We start from the raw sequence: 19,922 nt of genomic DNA on the forward strand, positions 1-19,922 counted from the left end.
TTCCACCATGCTGTAAAATTTCTCAAACACGCCAAGTACTTCATCCTTGGTCTTCAGACTATATGCCCATACATTATTTGACGCATCATCAATGAAGGTCACAAAGTATAAAGCTCCCCCGTGGGACTTCACTTTTATAGGACCACATAAGTCTATGTGCATTAGTTCAAGGACATTGTCCTTTCTGTGAGACGGAAATCTTTGGAAAGACACCCTGTGTTGCTTTCCTACCAAACAGTGAGTACATGTATTTAAATGTGTACCTTTGATGTCTGGCAAGGCCTTTTGCTTAACAAGAACTTCCATCCCTTTTATGCCCATATGACACAGTCTCTTGTGCCACAGTTCGGAGGAAGCTTCTTCTTCTGCCGCATTCACTTCTGCTTTACACAAACTAGTTTGTGTTTTGTAAATAGAGCAAGTTTTCTTCTCTCTGGCTGCTACAATGGAACCTCTGCTCAGTTTCCATACCCTATTACCAAACGAGTTTACAAAGCCATCGCCATCTAATTTCCCAGCCGAAATTAGGCTTAGCCAAATGTCAGGGACATGTCTTACATCCTTGAGTGTCAAGGTGTAGCCGACATTGGTTTCTACATGAACATCACCAATGCCTATAATCTTCGAGACACCACTGTTATCCATCTTCACTTCACCATATTTACCACAGCTGTAGGTAGTGAAGAATTCCTTGTGCGGTGTGACGTGATAGGATGCTCCTATATCTATCACCCACTCTGTATCCTGGGATGAGGTACTAAGACAGCACACACCACAATCTGACACAATTCCCACTAGGTCATCGACTAGTGCGGTAGTATCTCTTCCTGTGTTTCCGTTCCTCTATACCATGTCTTCATGTACACAGTTATTCTTCTCATCCCTCTTCAGTGTTCTGCACTCATACCTGAAGTGACCCTTGGTGGCACAATAGTAACATTGCCTCTTTGCCTTAGGAGTTCTAGCTTTACCCCTAGATTTACTTCTGTCATCACCTTTAGAACGAGATGGTTTTCTGTTTATACCTCTCCCCCGTTTCTCTGTGACAAGGATCTCTGAGTGAGAGGAGCTGCCTTCTGAACTTTTTCTAGTCTCCTCATTCAACAAAGACGTGGTAGCTATCTCCATGGTAACGATTCCATCCTTGGCTGCTCCGTGAGAGACTGCTAACGTCTCCCAACTTTCGGGTAGAGAGCCTAATAGAAAAAAAGCCTCAACTTCGTCTCCCAAATTAATCTTCATCAAATGCATCTGATTGATGGTATTCTGTACTTCGTTAAGATGCTCAGACATTGAAGAATATTCTTGGTACTTCATGTTGGCAAACTTCTTAACGACTAGCACTTTGTTTCCGCCCGACTTTCTCTTATAGAGGTCTTCGAGTTTCTTCCACAAGCCAAAAGTTGTAGTCTCTTGGGATGCATGGTGGAAGACACTGTTATCAATCCACTGTCGAATGTACTCAATTGCTTTTCTGTCAAGTTTGTTCCACTCAGCCGCAACAACCATTTCCAGTCTTTCTCCTCCATTCTCACTAGGTTGTGCTAAGTCTTTGCAATAAAGCAAGTCTTCCGTCTTGGCTTTCCAAATAGTGTAGTTCTTCCTATTCAGACTCGTCATGCGAGTGTTCACGGAATTGTCCATCTCTACAAGTTATTTAAACTCAAATCTTCTCTCAAGAGTTTTGTCAAACACCTTCCGACCAAGATTTGGATAACATCCTAGGCTAATCTAAACCTGGCTCTGATACCACTTGTTAGGGTTCAACACCGATACCAATTGATTTCCCACTACACAGATAGCTTGTATTTGAACAATAATAACTCAAATCAACAATCTAAATAATCCCTACAGCCAAACTAACATGCCCAACTCGCTAAACAACTATTAACAACAGATAATAATGTAAAGCAATAAAAGCAAACCACAACACAAAGATATATCGTGGTTCGGCTAATGGTGCCTACTTCCACAAGAACTAGTCCTTTTATAAAGTGGGAAGGAAGATTACAATCACTCCTTGCAGTCTCTCACCTTACTAGATCACTCCTCTCTCTTTACAGGCTTGTATCTCTGTAAATGTTATCTCTCAATCTTGATAGCTTTCAAGATTGGGTTTTCTCTGACTTCTGTATTGTCTCTCGTGTGTTAGGTTTTGCCAAAAACCCCAACCTATAATGCAAAACTCGCGGATCCGCAAAAATAGAATCCTGCCAAAATTAGGCATGGGCGTGGGGCACACTCATAATTGTACTACAACGGGCGCGGGGCGCGCTCTTGCCTTGGATGATGTCCAGGGGCTTAAGCGCGTGGCGCGCTTCAGATTTGCATGTGGAGGGCGCGGGGCGCTCTTTTGCCTGAGTCTATATCCAGGCGCTTTAGCGCAGGGCGCGCTTCAGAATAGCTTGTGGATGGTGCGGGGCGCGCTCTTGCTTTTCCACACAAGCTGAACTGAGTTCTCTCTTCTCCTCATGTGAGGGATAACTCCAACAATGCAAAGGTGAATATTAATCTCGGACGGGATGTTGGATTCTGTCTAAATATAAAAATAAAAAAGCGCCGGACGGAATGAAACATCCAGTCTGAAGTTAAAAAAAAAAAAAAACCGAAAAAAAATAGAAAAAAATCGCGAGACACGAAATGAAACATTCTGTCAAAAAAAAAACCGAATTTTAAAAAAAAAAAAAAAAAAAAAAAAAAAAACACGAGAAGGAATCCAACATCCTGTCCGAAGTTCACAACTCAGCCACTATCTCGGTTGAATGTTTCATTCTCATTTTGACTTGGGAAAATAGTCACCTTGAACCTTTGCATTGGGCAAACATTTTTGACCATTTGGAAGTGAATATTGTCACATCCTCTTGATATTCATCTGCATTGGGAATGCTCTTATCATCAATTACACTGTAAATCTAAATCTGATGTATATAGGCTATAGCCTAGTTGTGGAAAAAATATATTTGCAAAGCATTATGGGTGCGTTTGATTCCTGAAATTATTTACTGCATTTTCGAGCTTAGTTGTGGAAAAAATATAATTGCAAAGCATTATGGGTGCGTTTGATTCCTGAAATTATTTACTGCATTTTCGAGCTGTGGTTGGTTTATTGTCTTACCGTGGAGACAAGACTAGAGATCCTTGAATGGAAGTTCCTATATATATATAAAAAAAGGGCTAGAGATGCTTATGTGGTTATACGTTGTTAATGAGCCCAAAGATTTTGTTCCCATGATTTGAGCCCAATCCAACATGGTTGAAAACGTAGAAGCCTGGGCCAATGTTGGACCTGTTGTTTGATAAATAATACAATATGTTGAAGCCTGGCCTGATAGCCTGACCACATAGGATAGAGAACTTTTCAACACAAATTTAGACCCAATCAAAATTTGGGCTACAGAAATTTTTAGGACAAAAATGGGCTGACATCAGCAACTATATCATTGATAATTTCGGTTTAAAAATAAACGGACTGATGTCATTATATGTGATTTTGTATTTACAAATTTGTGAATTTGTATTTGTATTTACATATATACATCTGTATTTACATATGCAAATTTACATTTGATTTTGTATTTATATATGTGAATTTGTATTTAATCAATATTTTTGCAATTGAATTGAAGAAGTCTATAAATTTGTATTTACATTGTTGACAATTCCTAGCCAATTTTGTCCTATGGGCCATGCCAAAGCGAAAATTAGGCCCAGATTGAAGATTTCTCAATATGAATATATAAGAGAATTTGGAGGGTTTTTTTTTTGAATGACAAGCTTGTTTTAAATAAGATCAGTAATCCTTAAGAGTTCTCGTGAAACTTTCGTACTAAAATATAATTCTTCGCACCCGTGCTTTAACAATATTTCAAATCGAATCTTTTCTTGCAGTGTGGAAATGTTCCATTCTATCTTGTATGCATGCTTTTCTTTCTCATGACTTTTGTGCTAAAATGTAGGTTCATTCCCTAGGGAAATAAAGGTTGCACGCAGATGCCCAGTAGCCAAGTTCGTAAAATCTTATTTGGGTGATTATACCATAGGCCTGGGCTCGAATCCCGCCAGCATCACAGAGTTACTAATCTCATTTATTAACAGGCTTGCCAAAATAAATAAATAAATAAAGGTTGTACTCATAAGAAGGTATAAACATTGATCCAACATTATTTCGTATGATTCAGTACACAAAAGAAGCTTTGCATCAAATTGTATGTTTCAACCTGCATAACCTGCATGAATGTATGTAACTTGTGTGCGAAATGCTGACATTCAAGCTAGGTGTGTGATTTTTTAAGGACAACTACTCCTACGTACATTGGAATTATTACACTCTCTCCCCAATCTAGTATACTTTACCAAAAGTATCACCTCTAAATATTCATCTAACTTAAATAAATTATACATATAACTATAGCTATAATGAAAATTATGAATGGCGAGTACTCCCGTACGTCCTATTGGAAAGGATACCATTTTTTGTTGTTGAAAGAGAGTAGGAATCTTAACCTATTGGAAAGGATACCATTTTTTTTTGTTGAAAGAGAGTAGGAATCTTAAATCCCTCCTATTCTTATCCTCCTCAGTAATGTTCATGACTTCATGAGAGTTAAGCACAAGGCCTAAAATACCGCCGATATAGTTTTTTGGTACCTGATATGGAAATATTCGATAGATCTCCACCGAATATGGTAACTTTTTCCGGCAGATACATATCCCATTTTCCAATTTATATCTTATATATCGGGATATATTCGATATATATTGTTTGACTTTTTGATTGTTTGACCAATATTTCTAATATATATCATTATATATCGGTGATATTTTTGATATATATCAATAATTTGACCGGTTCAATAAAAATGATATATATCTCCGATATTTCCGATATATATCCGTTTTTGAGGTACACAATATATAGCCCTATATGGAAATTTTCTACCATGGACTAGGGGAGATATAAAATAATCAGTTACAAACTCAATTCCTCTATTAGATTCCTTAAAGACATAGAAAATTAACAATTAAAAAATTGCTCAAAATGGTTTAATAGGAGCTAGTATACTTTATAGCATTATCTGTAGTCCTAATTTCAACCTTATACTTTTGCATTATCTGTAGTCCTAATTTCAACCTTATATCAGCCTAATCAGAGCACTTAATATACGAAAACGTTAGCCAAAGACAGAGGTTCAACTATAACTATTGAACACTTAACTACAAATAAATCACTGAGTAGATAGAATGGTAGAAAGTCATCTGTTACGAAACAACAGGATAGTGAGAATGCAATTGGATGACCGAGTTAAAACGGACAAAAAAAAACTGAATTATATATTCATCATTTCATCCCAAAGGAAGAGGGGGGTCCCATCAAGTCCAGTTAACTTGCAGCTTTCTTTCTCTTAGGTAGTTGCCTCTTTCCAAGTCAGCTCCCATTGATGAGCTCCAAAGGTTGGCCATTAATTCCCATGAAAAACATAAAGTGATTTATTATTTACTATTTGGAGTCATTGTTGACTTTGTTCGTACTAGGATTAGTTGTTGTTACCAATAACACACAAATATGTGCATTCTTGTAGTTGTATGTGGAAGAATTATGAAGGCACCTACAAAATCTCCTTAGTTTATTACAGTCAAGATAAAGGGTGAACTCAAATAAACTCCGAACAAACTCAATAAAGGAGTGAGGTATCAAGAAGCGTAAAAGGTTTCCTCCAAACATCTCATATGATTCAAGCTATAAAACAAACTTTACTCATCCCTTAAATTAGTTGTTTGTATTGGGCACACGACATATCGTAGGCTGTTTCAAGTGAAAACAAACACTAATATACTAAAATTAAGAATACCGACTAACAGTATAGAAAAAGAAAATGTTCTAGGCCTACGCATAAGAAAAATGAAATTAGTAACTCTCTACATAACCAACTTGAAATGACAGTTTCATTATTTCATTTCATCAGATCAGTAGATCACTATCTATGACGCACATCAAAGTTGGAATTCAAATCAAGGAATGATCGAGTTCGCTATGAGGGGAGTGCGCCATGTTAAAAGCTAAGCATATATAAGAAAGAGTTTAACTTAGGATGAGATCATATTTGTGATGGTGATCTCAGTATCACATGTAATAAGAGTACAAATTGTTGAGAACATCTACCCAGCTAGAGCTATTCATTTAGGCTGACACATTAACAAACAAATAAAAAGACGATCGCAAAGGTTTATACGTTCACATTTTTCAGAAATTAGGTGAAAAATAATCAAGTAGATCTAGATACCAAAACGTAAAATAAGCATTTGGAGTACTTCAAATTTGAGAGGAATGAAATTCATTGATATAAAATTTGAGCAATTAAATCTTGGATATGTCAATGAAGTTCCAAATTTGGACGAAAAACCAGTAAAACTATGGTACTTGAAAGAAAAAAGAACAGGAAGACAAGTGAAAAACACATAGTATCAACGGAAGATTTTTTTCCCAATTTGAACAAAAAGAACATGAAAGAAGTGAAAAAGCTGCTTATTGTTGAGAGAATCAAGATTGATTGATTGATTTGTAGAAGGTAAAAGAACCGGGGTTGGGTGTGAAACAAAAAAAAGACTCGCTCTAATAACCAGTCTCCCTCACTCTAAGAACCCAGGTGTCGAAGACTTAAAAGTTCTTCCTAGCTAATTTTTAGTTGCACATAGATTCAAAAAAGTACAGACAAATAAAAGATCACAGTCGTTCTAGTACTGTTAAGTTCAGAAATAAGTCAGAGAAATTACTTTAACAACAAACATCTCAAGATCCAAAAGACTGCAACAGATCATCTTCAGTTCATCACTTGCCCATACGAACACAGTGATACACATAAATGCAGTTTCCTTTAACATACATGAACCTAACTAAGAATGTTAGATTCAGCACACAGACAAACCCTAAATAATCATCATGCTACACAACATATCTCAGAGCAACCCCTGGAGTACAATAGAACACAAAATAAAGTAGGTATTTTAGAACTACTTAACCCGTGCTTCTAATAAAACCATAGAAGTGAACATGAATACAAGTATAGTTTATGGGACTTTTCACCTTTGATCTGTTCACCATCCTTGATCAGCATGAAGAATATTAGTCATATATTGCCAATGCAGCATCATCAAGATTCCCATTACAAATAAGTCTTTTAGAGTGATTAGATTAGTACCACTTCACAAGGCTGTAAGGGTTTGTGAATCTTGAAGATGCTGCACCAGAAAACAATGACTTGTAATATCTAGATCTTCCTTAACATCAGCTCATGCAAAAGTACAAAGGAGATGAAAAGTTTTTTTATTTTTTTTCCAAAAATAAAGAAACCCTAACCCTAAATCAACTACCATGGAAGGGTGACTCAGAAAGTAAGGAAAAGCAAGAAGAATCTAAAAAACAATAAAAATTAATAAAACAGACATAAAAAAAGGGTAAAGAAATGCAACTTTAAACTGCCCAACTTCAATAAAAAGCAAAATACAGTTAGGAAAAAGGAAATATGAAAGAAAGAAGAAATCTTCAAAGGACAATAAGATCTTGAAGTGGTTTTTGTTGAAGTGTGAAACTAAGTGCTGAAGGGGTTTATGCTGGACCACTTAAAGAAAAGAAAAGGAATAGGAGAGGAACAGGAGAAAGTTGTGATGAAGATTGAAGGGGGGAAGTAGGGTATAAATAACATAAGAGACTTGAGTGAGGGGTACAAGAGTTTTTTCGGGGTGAATATTGAATACGAGATAAGAGGCTTGGTGGTTGGTGCTGAGATAATGTTAAGAGGAGAGAGAGAGTGTGTTGTACCCACAACAGTTATCCATCACAATCCTTAGTTCCCAAATTACCAAAGACTTTTAAACCTTCCTGCCCTTAACCACTTACTACTGATGTACATAGGTAAAACCATTTATTGACGGGAAAAAAAATGACTATACCCTCCACCCTCCTCTAAATGGTGTTAGCATTTAAGCTTTGAGGATTTCTTGCTTCATCAACAAGCATTTTTTGATAGAGATGCCTGACCAAACCACCAATATCATTTGGTGCCCTTTATAAGGAATTAATCTATGTTGATTGTTTAAAATTTTCCATTTGCTAATATTGGATCTAATTCTTGTATCTTTGACAGAACACTTCTAGTTTATGGCTTTGTTATCCCCTTTTATTTTTTTCATTAACCTTTTGTACATAAGCTGCCTAGTAGATTTTAATGGTTATTCTCCGAGGCCAGTATTCCAAGTTGTTCGAACTCTTGGATCCTTGATTTGGTTTTTTGTTTATTTTGTTTCCCACTTATGGAGCGGCTCTTTTCGGTTTTGTGTGCACCCTCATTCAAAAGTGTATGCCTGCCGGCCTGCCCTGCCCTGCCTTGGTGATTTTAAAGTTTCCATCTAAAGCCAACCTTGCTTGCTAGGTTAGTTTGGGTCTCAGCCTTAAGTATCCTGGTGGGCACAAATGCACAATGCATGATGTCTCCGAAGGTTTGATATTGTGTGACTTGGGTCCAGCTGGCAAGTGGTACTGGAACCACAGTGCTCAATATTCATGGGGATTCCACTAAGGTCCCTAAAATTAATTAGGGTTCTCAGATTTGAAAGTAAATTTGATTCTTTTGCAATCACAACGTTTAATTCAAAGTCGTAAAGTGGCCCTCACCACTCTTCCATTTCTTTCTTCAGCATTTGGAAGTTAAAGAAAACCAATTATTTTCAGCAGAGTATCTTAAGAGTATATTAATCCTGCTAATTAATATCTCTAGTAAATTTGTGCGCTGCAATTATGTGAAGTGACTCCTATTATGACTTCAACTTTTCTTTTTACATTCAATGTGTTTTTAATTGTACACCAACTAATTAAGTGGTCATCTTAACTCTAAAGTATTTTCAAAGTAAAGAGTTGAAGTAACCCGTCAATGGTGTTTCTTTTCAGCATACTACGTTGCAGGTCTCTCTTCGACTCCTCCAGCAAGTTATAGAGTACTGTAATACTGCAGGTTTTTGAGACAACCAACCTATTATGTTTAGGACCATATATAGTATATTCTCATGTTGTTGCCGAAATTCTCATCAAATGGGATCAGGTGCTTATTATGGAAATCGTCTCATGGTTCTGAGGCATTTTGAGTGTAACTGTAAGCAACTGATCATCTATGAGTGTTTATCAGAGTTGAACTTTGAGACAATTCATCCAACATCACAGTGCAAGGTACAGTACGTCCGTAAGTTTTTCCAAATCCAGCTGTTTTTTCACATCCAGCTCTCCTCCAATTTTAAGTTTTCGCTGGATTATAAGTTTTGATAACACAAGATAATTCTTCTCAAAGAGATTACGTAAGATATCATAGTAAACAGCTTAAGAATAGGGAACAAAAGACTTGGGCACTTTTAATCATATTTAGGCCTTTTAGCACAAATTAAGCATGAATCAATTTGCCTTTATAAGTATATAATACTTTAATGTACGTGATTATGTGCTTCTTACTGCCCTTATCAGTAATGCAAATATGTCCAGGAAAGCAACCCTCTATAGATGAACAATTTTTTTTCTAAATTAATGGTATGGAATTAACTTCTGAGTGTAAAATGCATCTCTGGAAAATGCATCTGACGTAATTTATTTTGTACGTCCTCTTGCAGAGCTGCTACATAATACACACCATTGTTGACGAGGACAGAAATGGACATGTTTATTCAAGGTTTTATGAAGGGAATGGGGATCCTAAAGCCCAAACTCAGTTTTTTTCAAAATAAAAATAAAAAGTAAAAAGTAATAGTGAAGTTGGATACTAGTAACAAGGATAAGTACAGTTTAGAAGTTAATTAATGTTACTTTAGAGTTTAGTACTGCAAATCAGGTGTTTCACTTGGATTCAGAACAATGTTTTACCAACCAAACACTTAAATCTAAAAAGAAGAGTTTGAAAGAACATTATTCATTATTCCATGGCATCGACTAATTCACAAATAGTACAAGAATCTGTAAGAAGCACTAACTGTTGCACTATTCAAGAAATGTCTACTAATTTATTCTCTTAGTATTAAAAAAATGCATAATTAATCTTTGTTAGCATAGTAATAATCCAAAGTTATTTGTTAATTACCAGAGTTCCATGATATTGAAGATATTGGCGGTACATACAATCTATGTGTTTAAAATTTAATTTGCTATAACCAAACACTATTAAGAAGCTTGGTCTAGACTCTAGAAACCAATGTAACAGTACTTGAAGCTGGACAGCTGGTAGACCCTTTTACAGAGATGAGCGAGGCAGAGTGAGGTTCCTTGGGCGAGTAAATAATGTTTGATCATAATTTCGGGGTTGAAACTTAGGAAAATAAGGCTATAGCCAAAAAGCCCATGCACCAGTGTTAATTATGGTGTAGGCCCGCCCAAATTCGATATCATTGGATGGTGGACTCATTTGGACTTTGGAAGTAACTTAGTGTGTAAATTCGAATTAAACAGCATGTCATTCAAGGACTTGGCACCTATTTTGCCACTGCTAAAATCTTACTAAAAATTATTCAAATGAGGACAACTGTTTGCAGCAAAATTTTACCCTGGATCACCACATTTTCTAGTTAAAGCTCAGGCTTGGAAATGTTTGCAAATGTGCATTTGTGATGGAATAATCTCAACATATACTTAGAGATGCGCACACCTTGAAATGGAATGGAATAATAATAATCTCAACATCTACATTCCAACTTTCCATACGGTAGAAAAATTAGCACTATCAAATCACGAATATTTAACTTTTGGAATTCAGTTTGTCTACAAGTAAAGGTTTGGATCCAATACATTATTCCCAAATTCTGAATCACCATCCATGATCCATCTCAATTTTTTTATCCTGACTTTCTGTAAAAAGAATGGGTTGTTAATTGTTATTAGTAGTGATTGTTACCTACGAAGGGCACTCTAAAGTCTAAAGACCCACCAGGATTTTGGTATTTCAAGTTGATTACGGACGTGTGGGGGATAAAGAAAAAAAAGAAAAGTGTTGATGGGATACGCAGACCTAATGGTACGGAACAGATCAAAGAGAAAGCTGTGCTTTTAAGCGTCAGCATTAACAAACGCCAAACTCAAAGCCGAAGGTGTACGTCCACCAATCGGTTTACTCATAGATGTAACCTGAAATTCGAATCGTACGACTCATGTTATGTTAACAGTGCTCGTCCCACACACAACATCCCAATGTCACCCGGTTTCTCGGGAGGCCCCCAGGTGTCCAGGTGTCCCACCTTTATTTGTCCCAATCCCATCCTAATATTTTTCTGTTAAATCGGAGGGATACATATATTGTAGAAAAAGGGCAAGGGCAAGGGCAAGGGCAAGGGCAAGAGCAATCCATATTATGCTTGTTAGAGGTAGCTAGGTAGTTTAGAACAAAATTAAACTAACTCATCATTATAGCGTTACATTTACGTATAATTTTTGCTTACTACAGTTTGTCAAATCACAGAACACTTCATTCTAATTCAAGTTGGAGGAGAAGATCGTCCACAAGCCATCATAACCTCCTTATTATTCCTCTTCCTTATCAGCTTTTATACAAAAAGCAAACAGGTGATATGATTCCTGTTGTCTTCTCCGTACCGTTCAACTCATCATCTATGGCTTCACGAGAGTTAAAGAACTGTTCTGCATAGATGGGATTTGATGAGATCTTACTTTCATACGAGTGGGGCCAATGTGCCTTCCTCGTGGCGAGCAACACTGTCATATATTGCATAAATCGTATGATGCGAGCATACTAAAGCGTAATTCAGCCCGTTCTGGACTTCTGTTGTACACCGACGCTCAAGGGGTTCTTGACCGAGTTCGATCAAACCTCTTGGGACCATTCCACTGTTTTTTTTTTTTTTTTTTTTTTTGGAAACGTTGAAGAAGTTAGGCAGACCTCTACCTGCATTAGAATCTAGAATAAGTTATATTTAAGTTATCCTCAACAATAGTAGTTAGCACACTACTTAGAAGAGAGATAAAACTATAATATACATCATCTTTACAAGAAATAGACAACTTTGTGCTAGGTGATCAACTCCACTGTTCACCTCTCTAAAGACATGGATGAAATTAATCTCCAACAAACTTGTAACATGCTTACGAATAGGCAGCGCTACTAGATTACAGCGACTCCAAGGAGTACACTCTACTCCTGTCATGATACGAATAATATTCAAAGAATCAGATGCTACAATGACTCTTCTAAAATTCATCCCTAAACATAAGACTAAGCCTTGTTCAATCGCTTTAAGCTCTTCAAATAGAATAGAGCAAACTAAACCTCGGGACCATATATATAGACCCTTCCATTGTTAGTTTCAAATTAAATGGGCATGGGTGACTAACTTAACCTAGGGACCATATAGGGGTATAGGCCAGCTCCAACACCTTTTCTCATCAACCAACACTACTAAAAATGACTTGTGATGACGACTTTTAGCCGTTATGAAACAGGTTTAATGACATTTTTTTCATTAAAAAAACTACCATCATTATAGAGCCCGTCATAAAAGTTAACCAAAAGCGTCATAATTTTGATGACGGTTCTAGAGAAGCTGACATCAAAGCTCGAATTTAATATGACAAAAACTCATTTATAAACGTCATAACTGGATCCTTTTGCATGACATGTTTTACTTAACCGTCATAATTTATTAGAAAAAGTGTCAAAAAATAAACCTTCATTTATGACTGTTTTATTTAAGTGTCATCCCCGAAAACAAAAGCGTCAAATTAATTAACACTAAAACTGCCAAGAATTGGTATGCCACACGGCCAGTTCTTTGGAAGCCGTCATAACTCCTCTATTTTTTTTTTTTTTTTTTTTTTTTTTGAAATCTGAAAATTCCTATAAACCAATACATTCCGACACCACCAATACATTCAGACACTTGACAGCTAGAGTCCATTACGGAAACAAGAATCATACTTTTATTACTAACATAAATCATTCCAAGAACTTGTTCATATTACATGATTTATTCACGGAGAAAAAAATTAAATAACTTAAGCACTTGATTCAAATTCAAGTCTCATAATCCAACAACAATGTAATTTACATAACCCATGCAACAAATTGCTAATCAACCAATCCATCTCAAACAAACTTAATTGAGCTACCGTGTTATCTCACTTATAACCTACAAAACAATATGAAGAAGAATGTGTTAGTTTATTTAATAAGTAAACTAAAAATATAATCATATAACAACTTCTACACAGTATTAAAAAAATACACAAACAATGTGTTAGCACACTAAGTCAATAACTACTAAACGAAAGAGATACAATCAACTATGACAGAGAATCATATTGGTTAAGCCCCAAATAACGTACACCACTGTAGGATATATCTGATATGTACTAACTAGCCAAAGCACTAAAAGGTATAGGCGCTACCACTCGAAAAAGGGAACTCAATCGCTAAAGCAAAGAATATAGGCAAAACCCGGAGGATACTTAAACATGAACCTCATTCTCCTATCTTAGGCCTTTAGGTGGTATAAAAGCCTTGGAACGGCTGCCGCGCCTGATTCAACTCACCATTATTAGATTAGGCCTCTTTGTCTGTGCATTACCCTACTTCCTTAATCCAAATAGCCATAGGAAAAGCTGAGCTAGTTAACCTAAGTCCGTAGCTAAAGTTCTCAAACAAGAGTTCCATTCCCTTACTCGTGATTGCGGGCAAATCCGTTACTAGTAGTTCGGGTTAGACCACTTGCTCTTGGAGTCTAAGACTTCTAACTCTTTAGCCTCATCGGACTCAAGGACATATCAAAGATGAACTAACCGTAAGAAGGAAAAAAAACCTAACTAGCTGGAGGCAAGAACTATTTTTAGTGAAATCTGACCCGATACTAGAAGAGATAGAGTAAGGAATTTCCAATCGAAGCATTAGAAGAAAGGATGACTCGGTCCATAGGGATAGAGGCAATGAGAATGGTTCAATCTAAGACTAGCAAGTGAAAACAAGAAGCTTACGGGCCTTATTGCACTCACCGGGAAAGAAGGACGGAAAGGAAGCAAAGCAAGGAAAAATGGACAAGAACTAGATCATTGCCCCATGAGGGGGCCATCTTCCTCCCGCTAAGAGTCCAATGGATCGAATCGGGGATCCAAAGAGGAAGGGAGGATTTGTCGGACTCGGGCTAGCTACCTATTACAATCCCTTACTACACGAAGGAGGAAGATAAGAGCAAGAAGGCTTTTTTGACTATTCTATAAATGGTTTGCTCTGGTTGGTTAGGCATAGAGTAATCAATAGAAAGAGCTAAATACACTCGGGATCCCCACCAGGAAGCCTTTCACTCCTTTCAGATAAGAAAGAAAAAGAAGATGAAGAGACAGAATGAAATTGGCTAACCTACAGGCAACTGTTCGCCCACTGAAGGGAAGATCAAGAAAAGCAACTATTCGCCCTTCACTCCTTTTCTGCTTCTAATTTTGCAAGGGCATCCTTTAGGGTCCGAACTTCAGTCTCAGCATTTACTGCTCTTACCGACTCTGCAGCTACCCTTTGCCTTGAGATTCTCGCTCTCGGAGTCCATTCCGTCATCATCATGAAAATAGAGGCCTTTTCTAACCCTTCCTTCTCCCCGATCCAAACAACTCATTGAGCCGCTTCAATCCCTTTTACTTATAAAGTGATCAGATTCATCGAGTATGCCCCATTTCTACTAACAGAGGTAAACCGGGGCGATGACAAACCCAAAGCATCCTTCAGAAATCATTAGGGTCAAGGGATGCACGCGATGGGGGCGTGTCATCTCGTGGAGTGTCGGTTCAGTCTCGATTGAGGATGGTGAATCATCGAGCGCATAAAGGGAACTTGGTTGGGAAACGCTTCTGCCATGGTCTGATGGGCCTGACGGAGTGCTCCTGTAGCGTGATCGTATCTTTCTGCTAAAGCACGATAAGCTCGGTAGAACTCTTTGACCAGTTTCGTTAGCTCTGGACATATCAAAGATGAACTAACCGTAAGAAGGAAAAATAAACCTAACTGGAGGCAGTAACTCTTTTTTAGTGAAATACGACCCGAAACTAGAAGAGATAGAGTAAGGAACATCAGATGGCTAAACTTCATCAGTCCATCATGTGAGTCAGTTATTACCACTTCAAATAAGAACTAACAAAAATCAAAATCATCACCACTCATCACTCACCACTCACCACTCACCACTCACCACTCACCACTCACCACTCACCACTCACCAGTAGCATAGCAGCATCTTTGTACAATTATTAAACAATCCCATGTTAGATTAGACCATGTATGCCCAAGCAGTATCATCTTCCAAAAAAAAAAAAAAGAAGCAAAAACAGAAAAAAGATATCAAGATATTGAAATGGAGATGTTGACAAGTAGGCAGGACGAACCCATTTCAAACTCAAATGATATTCCCATGAAATATTTTAGTCATTATACATGGATTTAATCAAGTGCGGAGCGAATGTTTTCTGGCCCCTAGGGGGTCCAGATTGTCACATGTTCATCTGACTATCTCGTTTTTTCTTCTTCACACTCTCATTTCTTTGCCCAAACTCAAATCTCTCCTTTTCCTTCTACTCAATAACTCCTCTCTTTCTTTCTCTCCACTGCTGCGCAGTTATTCAAGTGCTAGTCTCTAAGGACAGCAGTTTAATTTAAACTAAATTGTTGAGAGAAGTCATATGTACTGCTTCAAAGCATTACAGTGGATCCCTAGTTGATCCATGGAGAAATTTAAGAGCTTGAAAATAGTTTTGTGTGTCCAATACTTGGTGAAATAGTTTTTAGGAATATAGTTTTCAGCCACAAATAAACAAGGCAATGATTCATCATTCACTAGAGAGGGAGGGGGGAAATAAAATTTATTCCTATTTAATATCAACTAAATAATAATGAAAGCAACTAAAGATTACCTGTTCAATGCAAGAAACTCAAAGCTCTATTCCAGAAACTTCATCAACCGTTTCATCAAAGAGATCTCACACTCTATAGGTGATGGAATCTAAATAATCCACCATATAAACAAGACCGTTAATGGTGTAAACTTTCAAGGTGCTCACCACTCTACACGGATCCAAAAGTGACCGTTAGAATATGAAAACAAAGAAAGAACAGGTGGAGACAACCTCTCATTCTCAAAACAAGAGCTACCTACATTTCTTTTTGTTCAAAGATGCATTTGTATAAGAGACTTCAAAGTGTGTTCTCAAATTCTTATTCAGAAACCAAAGCAATGAAATTCAACAGTTAAACTTTAAATCATAAAACTAGAACTGAAAAAAATGAAAATATGAGTAACATACATTCCATGCTAAATTCAGTAGATTGTCAAAACAATTATATTTTGTGATTACCATGAATGTGTTTCCATATAGGGACTTTTAAAGTCTAATGTTATCACACATGCAATATGCAAATGGTTTATATTTTGATATAACTATAGCCACTAGCCGTAGTCTAAATGGTAATTTTACTTCTTGTTCCTTAATCCATTGTCATGACTATTATAGGAATGACCGAATATCACAAGCAAATGTAAGGGTAAAAATTTAAACAAATATTGCCCTAAAAACATTACGACAGTAACATTCCTTACTAGGCATCACACACTTTGTTGCTTTCAGTCCATTGCCCCAATCAGAATCAAAAATGGAGGGAGACAGGTGGGCCAATGTGTCAAAGCAACATAAAATGGCCTCAAAGCATTGGTGTCGTCCACAATGATTTTTTCAAAGTAATTTCATTCATCTTTTTGCACTCCAAGATCATACTAATGACCAATATGTATAAATTTTGAGGAGAAGATCATCAAGGTAATTCTATAAAAACAATGGACTTATCATCTTCCTTAGATATTGCTTGGACCCTTGTTGCTTAAGAAAAAACTTCAGTTGCTATAACATTTGAGCAAATATGAAATTTATCTTGAAAAAAGATTGATTTAGATCTGTAGTGGACTCACTCTCCTAACCTATGACATAGTTTATGTAAAATATTATTGCCTTTTCATTTATGGTTTCACATAATATACTATACGCATTCACATGATCCTGAATACATCCAAAACATGCAGAGTTGCAGACTATATAAACAGCAAATCAGTAACACACAGAATCAAGCTAAAAATTTGAAAGCTCTACCGTATGGACAAATGCAACCTTCCACAATATTCATGTCTGCCCATTCTCTTGTAAACATCGAAAACATGCAAAACCAAATGTAAGGGACAAATAAGACCTCCCACTATACACATCTGCCTATACTCTTTGTATACATCCCAAACATGCAAAGATACATAATAATTTCAAACTAGTAGCACATTAGAAATCAAGTTGATGGATTAAATATTGTAATTTTAAGGTAGGCAATAGCTGGTATTATTTGTATTACATTACTATTCATATGCCTTTAACGGCCTCAATATCTAGAAAATCATACATTCATCCATTCTGAAAATCACAGAAATTGATGGGAGAAGAGCTTTTCGTCCGAGTGTCAAAGAGTTACAAAATCTAGAGAACCAGTTGGAAATAACTCTACATGGTGTTCAAGCGTCGCGAAGGTCCAAAATACTAGATCCCAACACTAATTACTCTTCAGTCTTCTTATTATCTCCTTACAGAGAAAAAGGTATAGACCTTAACAAGGTTTTGATTCCGCGGGACCAACTTTTGACAAATGAAATACAAGAACTAAACAAAAAGGTCTCTCCGAACAATAACTAATATTCCTCCCATTTTACTGCATCGAGGGTACTTAGATGACTAATTTCTAATGAATTAGATTCTGGGGAACCTCATTCACCAAGAAAACATGGAACTGTACAAGAAGGTAAACCTGATTCGTCAAGAAAACATGGAATTGTATAAGAAGGTACTGGTTTATGATTCCACAACCTAATACAAACTTCCTGTGTCCCACAAAAAGCGTTATGCATACTCATTTCATTCACTTATTGATTTCATGCACATACCTATGCCGAGATAAATTTCTCGATGTATTCGATAAACTCCAGACGAATTTCAATAAGGTCCGCGCTTGCATATGTCCTAGTGTTAGCCAACTCCATTAGCTACATAAGTCAACAAAGAAATTACAATCATCTCTGTTCTTTTTATATACTTGCAATTAGTATGAGAAATAACAACTATTAACCTTTGTTTTAAGTGATTGATTAGGGTTCTTCATAAAGTGTCTCATGAACCGCATGACGTAATATCCACATTCAAAATCTCCTGGTTGTTTAGGGCACTACACACCAACATCAAAAAATTGTTGATCAACATTCGATCGATAATGGACTATAATTTACATTGTATATTCAAGTAATGCTTATTTACCTGGACACGTTGCCATTTTGGTTCCACTCTCTTTCCTTCACCCAATGCTAGTGTTTTGATCCCACTAAAGAAGAATTTCAATATGTTAAAAGATGTAGGCATATGTACGTATCATACAAAAATTAAAAGTAAAAGTAAAAATCAACTCACGTGTTCACCATCACTTTTAGGTTTATATTCGGTTCACGTCCAATTGAATCAAGATAATATACTTCTTTTGCACTTACGTCAATCATTACCAAGACCCAATGATTCCTAAAATCATATTTGGAACAATAGCATCACAAAATAATATAAAACAAAATTAATGAGATCAAACAGATCTTAATTAACATAGCCAACATGTTTACCCTGGGTTGTAAGGAAGGAAAATAACTTGGTCTCTTTGTCTTGCCTGTAATCTATTCAAGACAAAACGGCTCATCTCTTTCTTATCAGCATAACGGCTGAAATCAGTGGGATAGCAAAATCCAAACCTTTGTTGAGAACTTTCATATTTCTCAAACAAATATCTAAAAGGGAAAGTAAACATTAGTACATCTACACATCGAAGAGGAGTAATCAAACAACCCATCAATCAAAAATATTTGACACACCTGATATAAGCAATAATGCAATTGGCATTCAACAAATTCTTAGGTTGACAAACATCCATGATCTCATCTTTGGCGATAAAAAATTGCAACTCACGCTCAAAAACCCTAGTGTCCATTTGACTTATGTGATTTCCTTTCATTACACTTCCCACCAAAACCCCAAACTCTTTTCAACACATTCATCATAACTCATCACATTCAACTTCATCGGTCTAACAAAAAAAAAAACAACTCATAATAAGAATAAATAGTTATAGGAAAAAAAAAAGAATAAATAGTTATAGATATATGTAAAACTGTTAAATGTTTTACCATATTTTCAAGCAAAGACAAAGTCACGAGGCCAAGCCACATGGTACCCAACCGCACCTCCAAAAGTGGTAATGTCATCATCAAAAATCGGTCTTGGCAAAATGGCGGTTGCAAAATTGCACGCATAAATTTGAACACGCACATAACCTTCCCCAATCTAACATCATTTATCATTTCATCTGCTCCTAACCCCTCAATTAGACTAGCATCAAAGAACAACATTGCCTTTTGACTCCAAAATTAACTTACACATTGGAAACTACGACAAACATAGCGATAATAGTAAGTTTGGAGACAATAGGGTACTATAGTCACTAATTATGGACATTACACGAGTTTACCTTCAGATTTCCCTGATTTAGACTTAGAGATTGGCATGTCCTTTTGGCTTCAAGAACCTTGTTATTGTCCTTCGGAAAAATAGCCTAACAAGCACAATAATAATGTTTTTAATAATATGGTGAGTCTATAACCTTTAGTAAACATGTTAACATCAAGTACTGCTCATTTCCGACTTAGGTTTTGATATTGCATTATCGCAAAGTAGCACAAATTCACGAGGCCAAGCCACAATGTAACCAACCGCTCCTCCGGACAAAGTGGTAACATCATCATCAAGAATTGGTCTTGGCAAAATGGCGGTTGCTGAAATTGCACGTATA

The 19,922-nt window shown here is 36.5% G+C and overlaps 1 protein-coding gene and 1 long non-coding RNA gene across 2 annotated transcripts; both read right to left on the reverse strand.

The window, feature by feature from the left end:
• Positions 1 to 6,767: 6,767 nt before the first annotated feature.
• LOC147486854 (uncharacterized) lies at positions 6,768 to 7,221 on the reverse strand. The gene is made up of 2 exons (XR_015203072.1): positions 7,082 to 7,221; positions 6,768 to 6,966 (listed from the first exon to the last, which is right to left on the reverse strand). It is a non-coding gene; the product is annotated as an uncharacterized LOC147486854 (long non-coding RNA).
• Positions 7,222 to 12,938: 5,717 nt separating this feature from the next.
• On the reverse strand, positions 12,939 to 19,110 carry LOC147486855 (ubiquitin-like-specific protease 1D). The gene is made up of 7 exons (XM_086572928.1): positions 18,949 to 19,110; positions 18,703 to 18,864; positions 18,503 to 18,607; positions 18,353 to 18,416; positions 18,168 to 18,263; positions 17,986 to 18,084; positions 12,939 to 13,164 (listed from the first exon to the last, which is right to left on the reverse strand). The coding sequence occupies exons 1-6, from the start codon at positions 19,086 to 19,088 to the stop codon at positions 17,986 to 17,988; spliced, it is 666 nt and encodes a 221-aa protein (XP_086429054.1). The 5' UTR covers positions 19,089 to 19,110; the 3' UTR covers positions 12,939 to 13,164.
• Positions 19,111 to 19,922: the final 812 nt, after the last annotated feature.

Source organism: Coptis chinensis, chromosome 7 (assembly GCF_015680905.1).
Source record: "Coptis chinensis isolate HL-2020 chromosome 7, ASM1568090v1, whole genome shotgun sequence".
Classification (NCBI taxonomy): Eukaryota; Viridiplantae; Streptophyta; class Magnoliopsida; order Ranunculales; family Ranunculaceae; genus Coptis; species Coptis chinensis.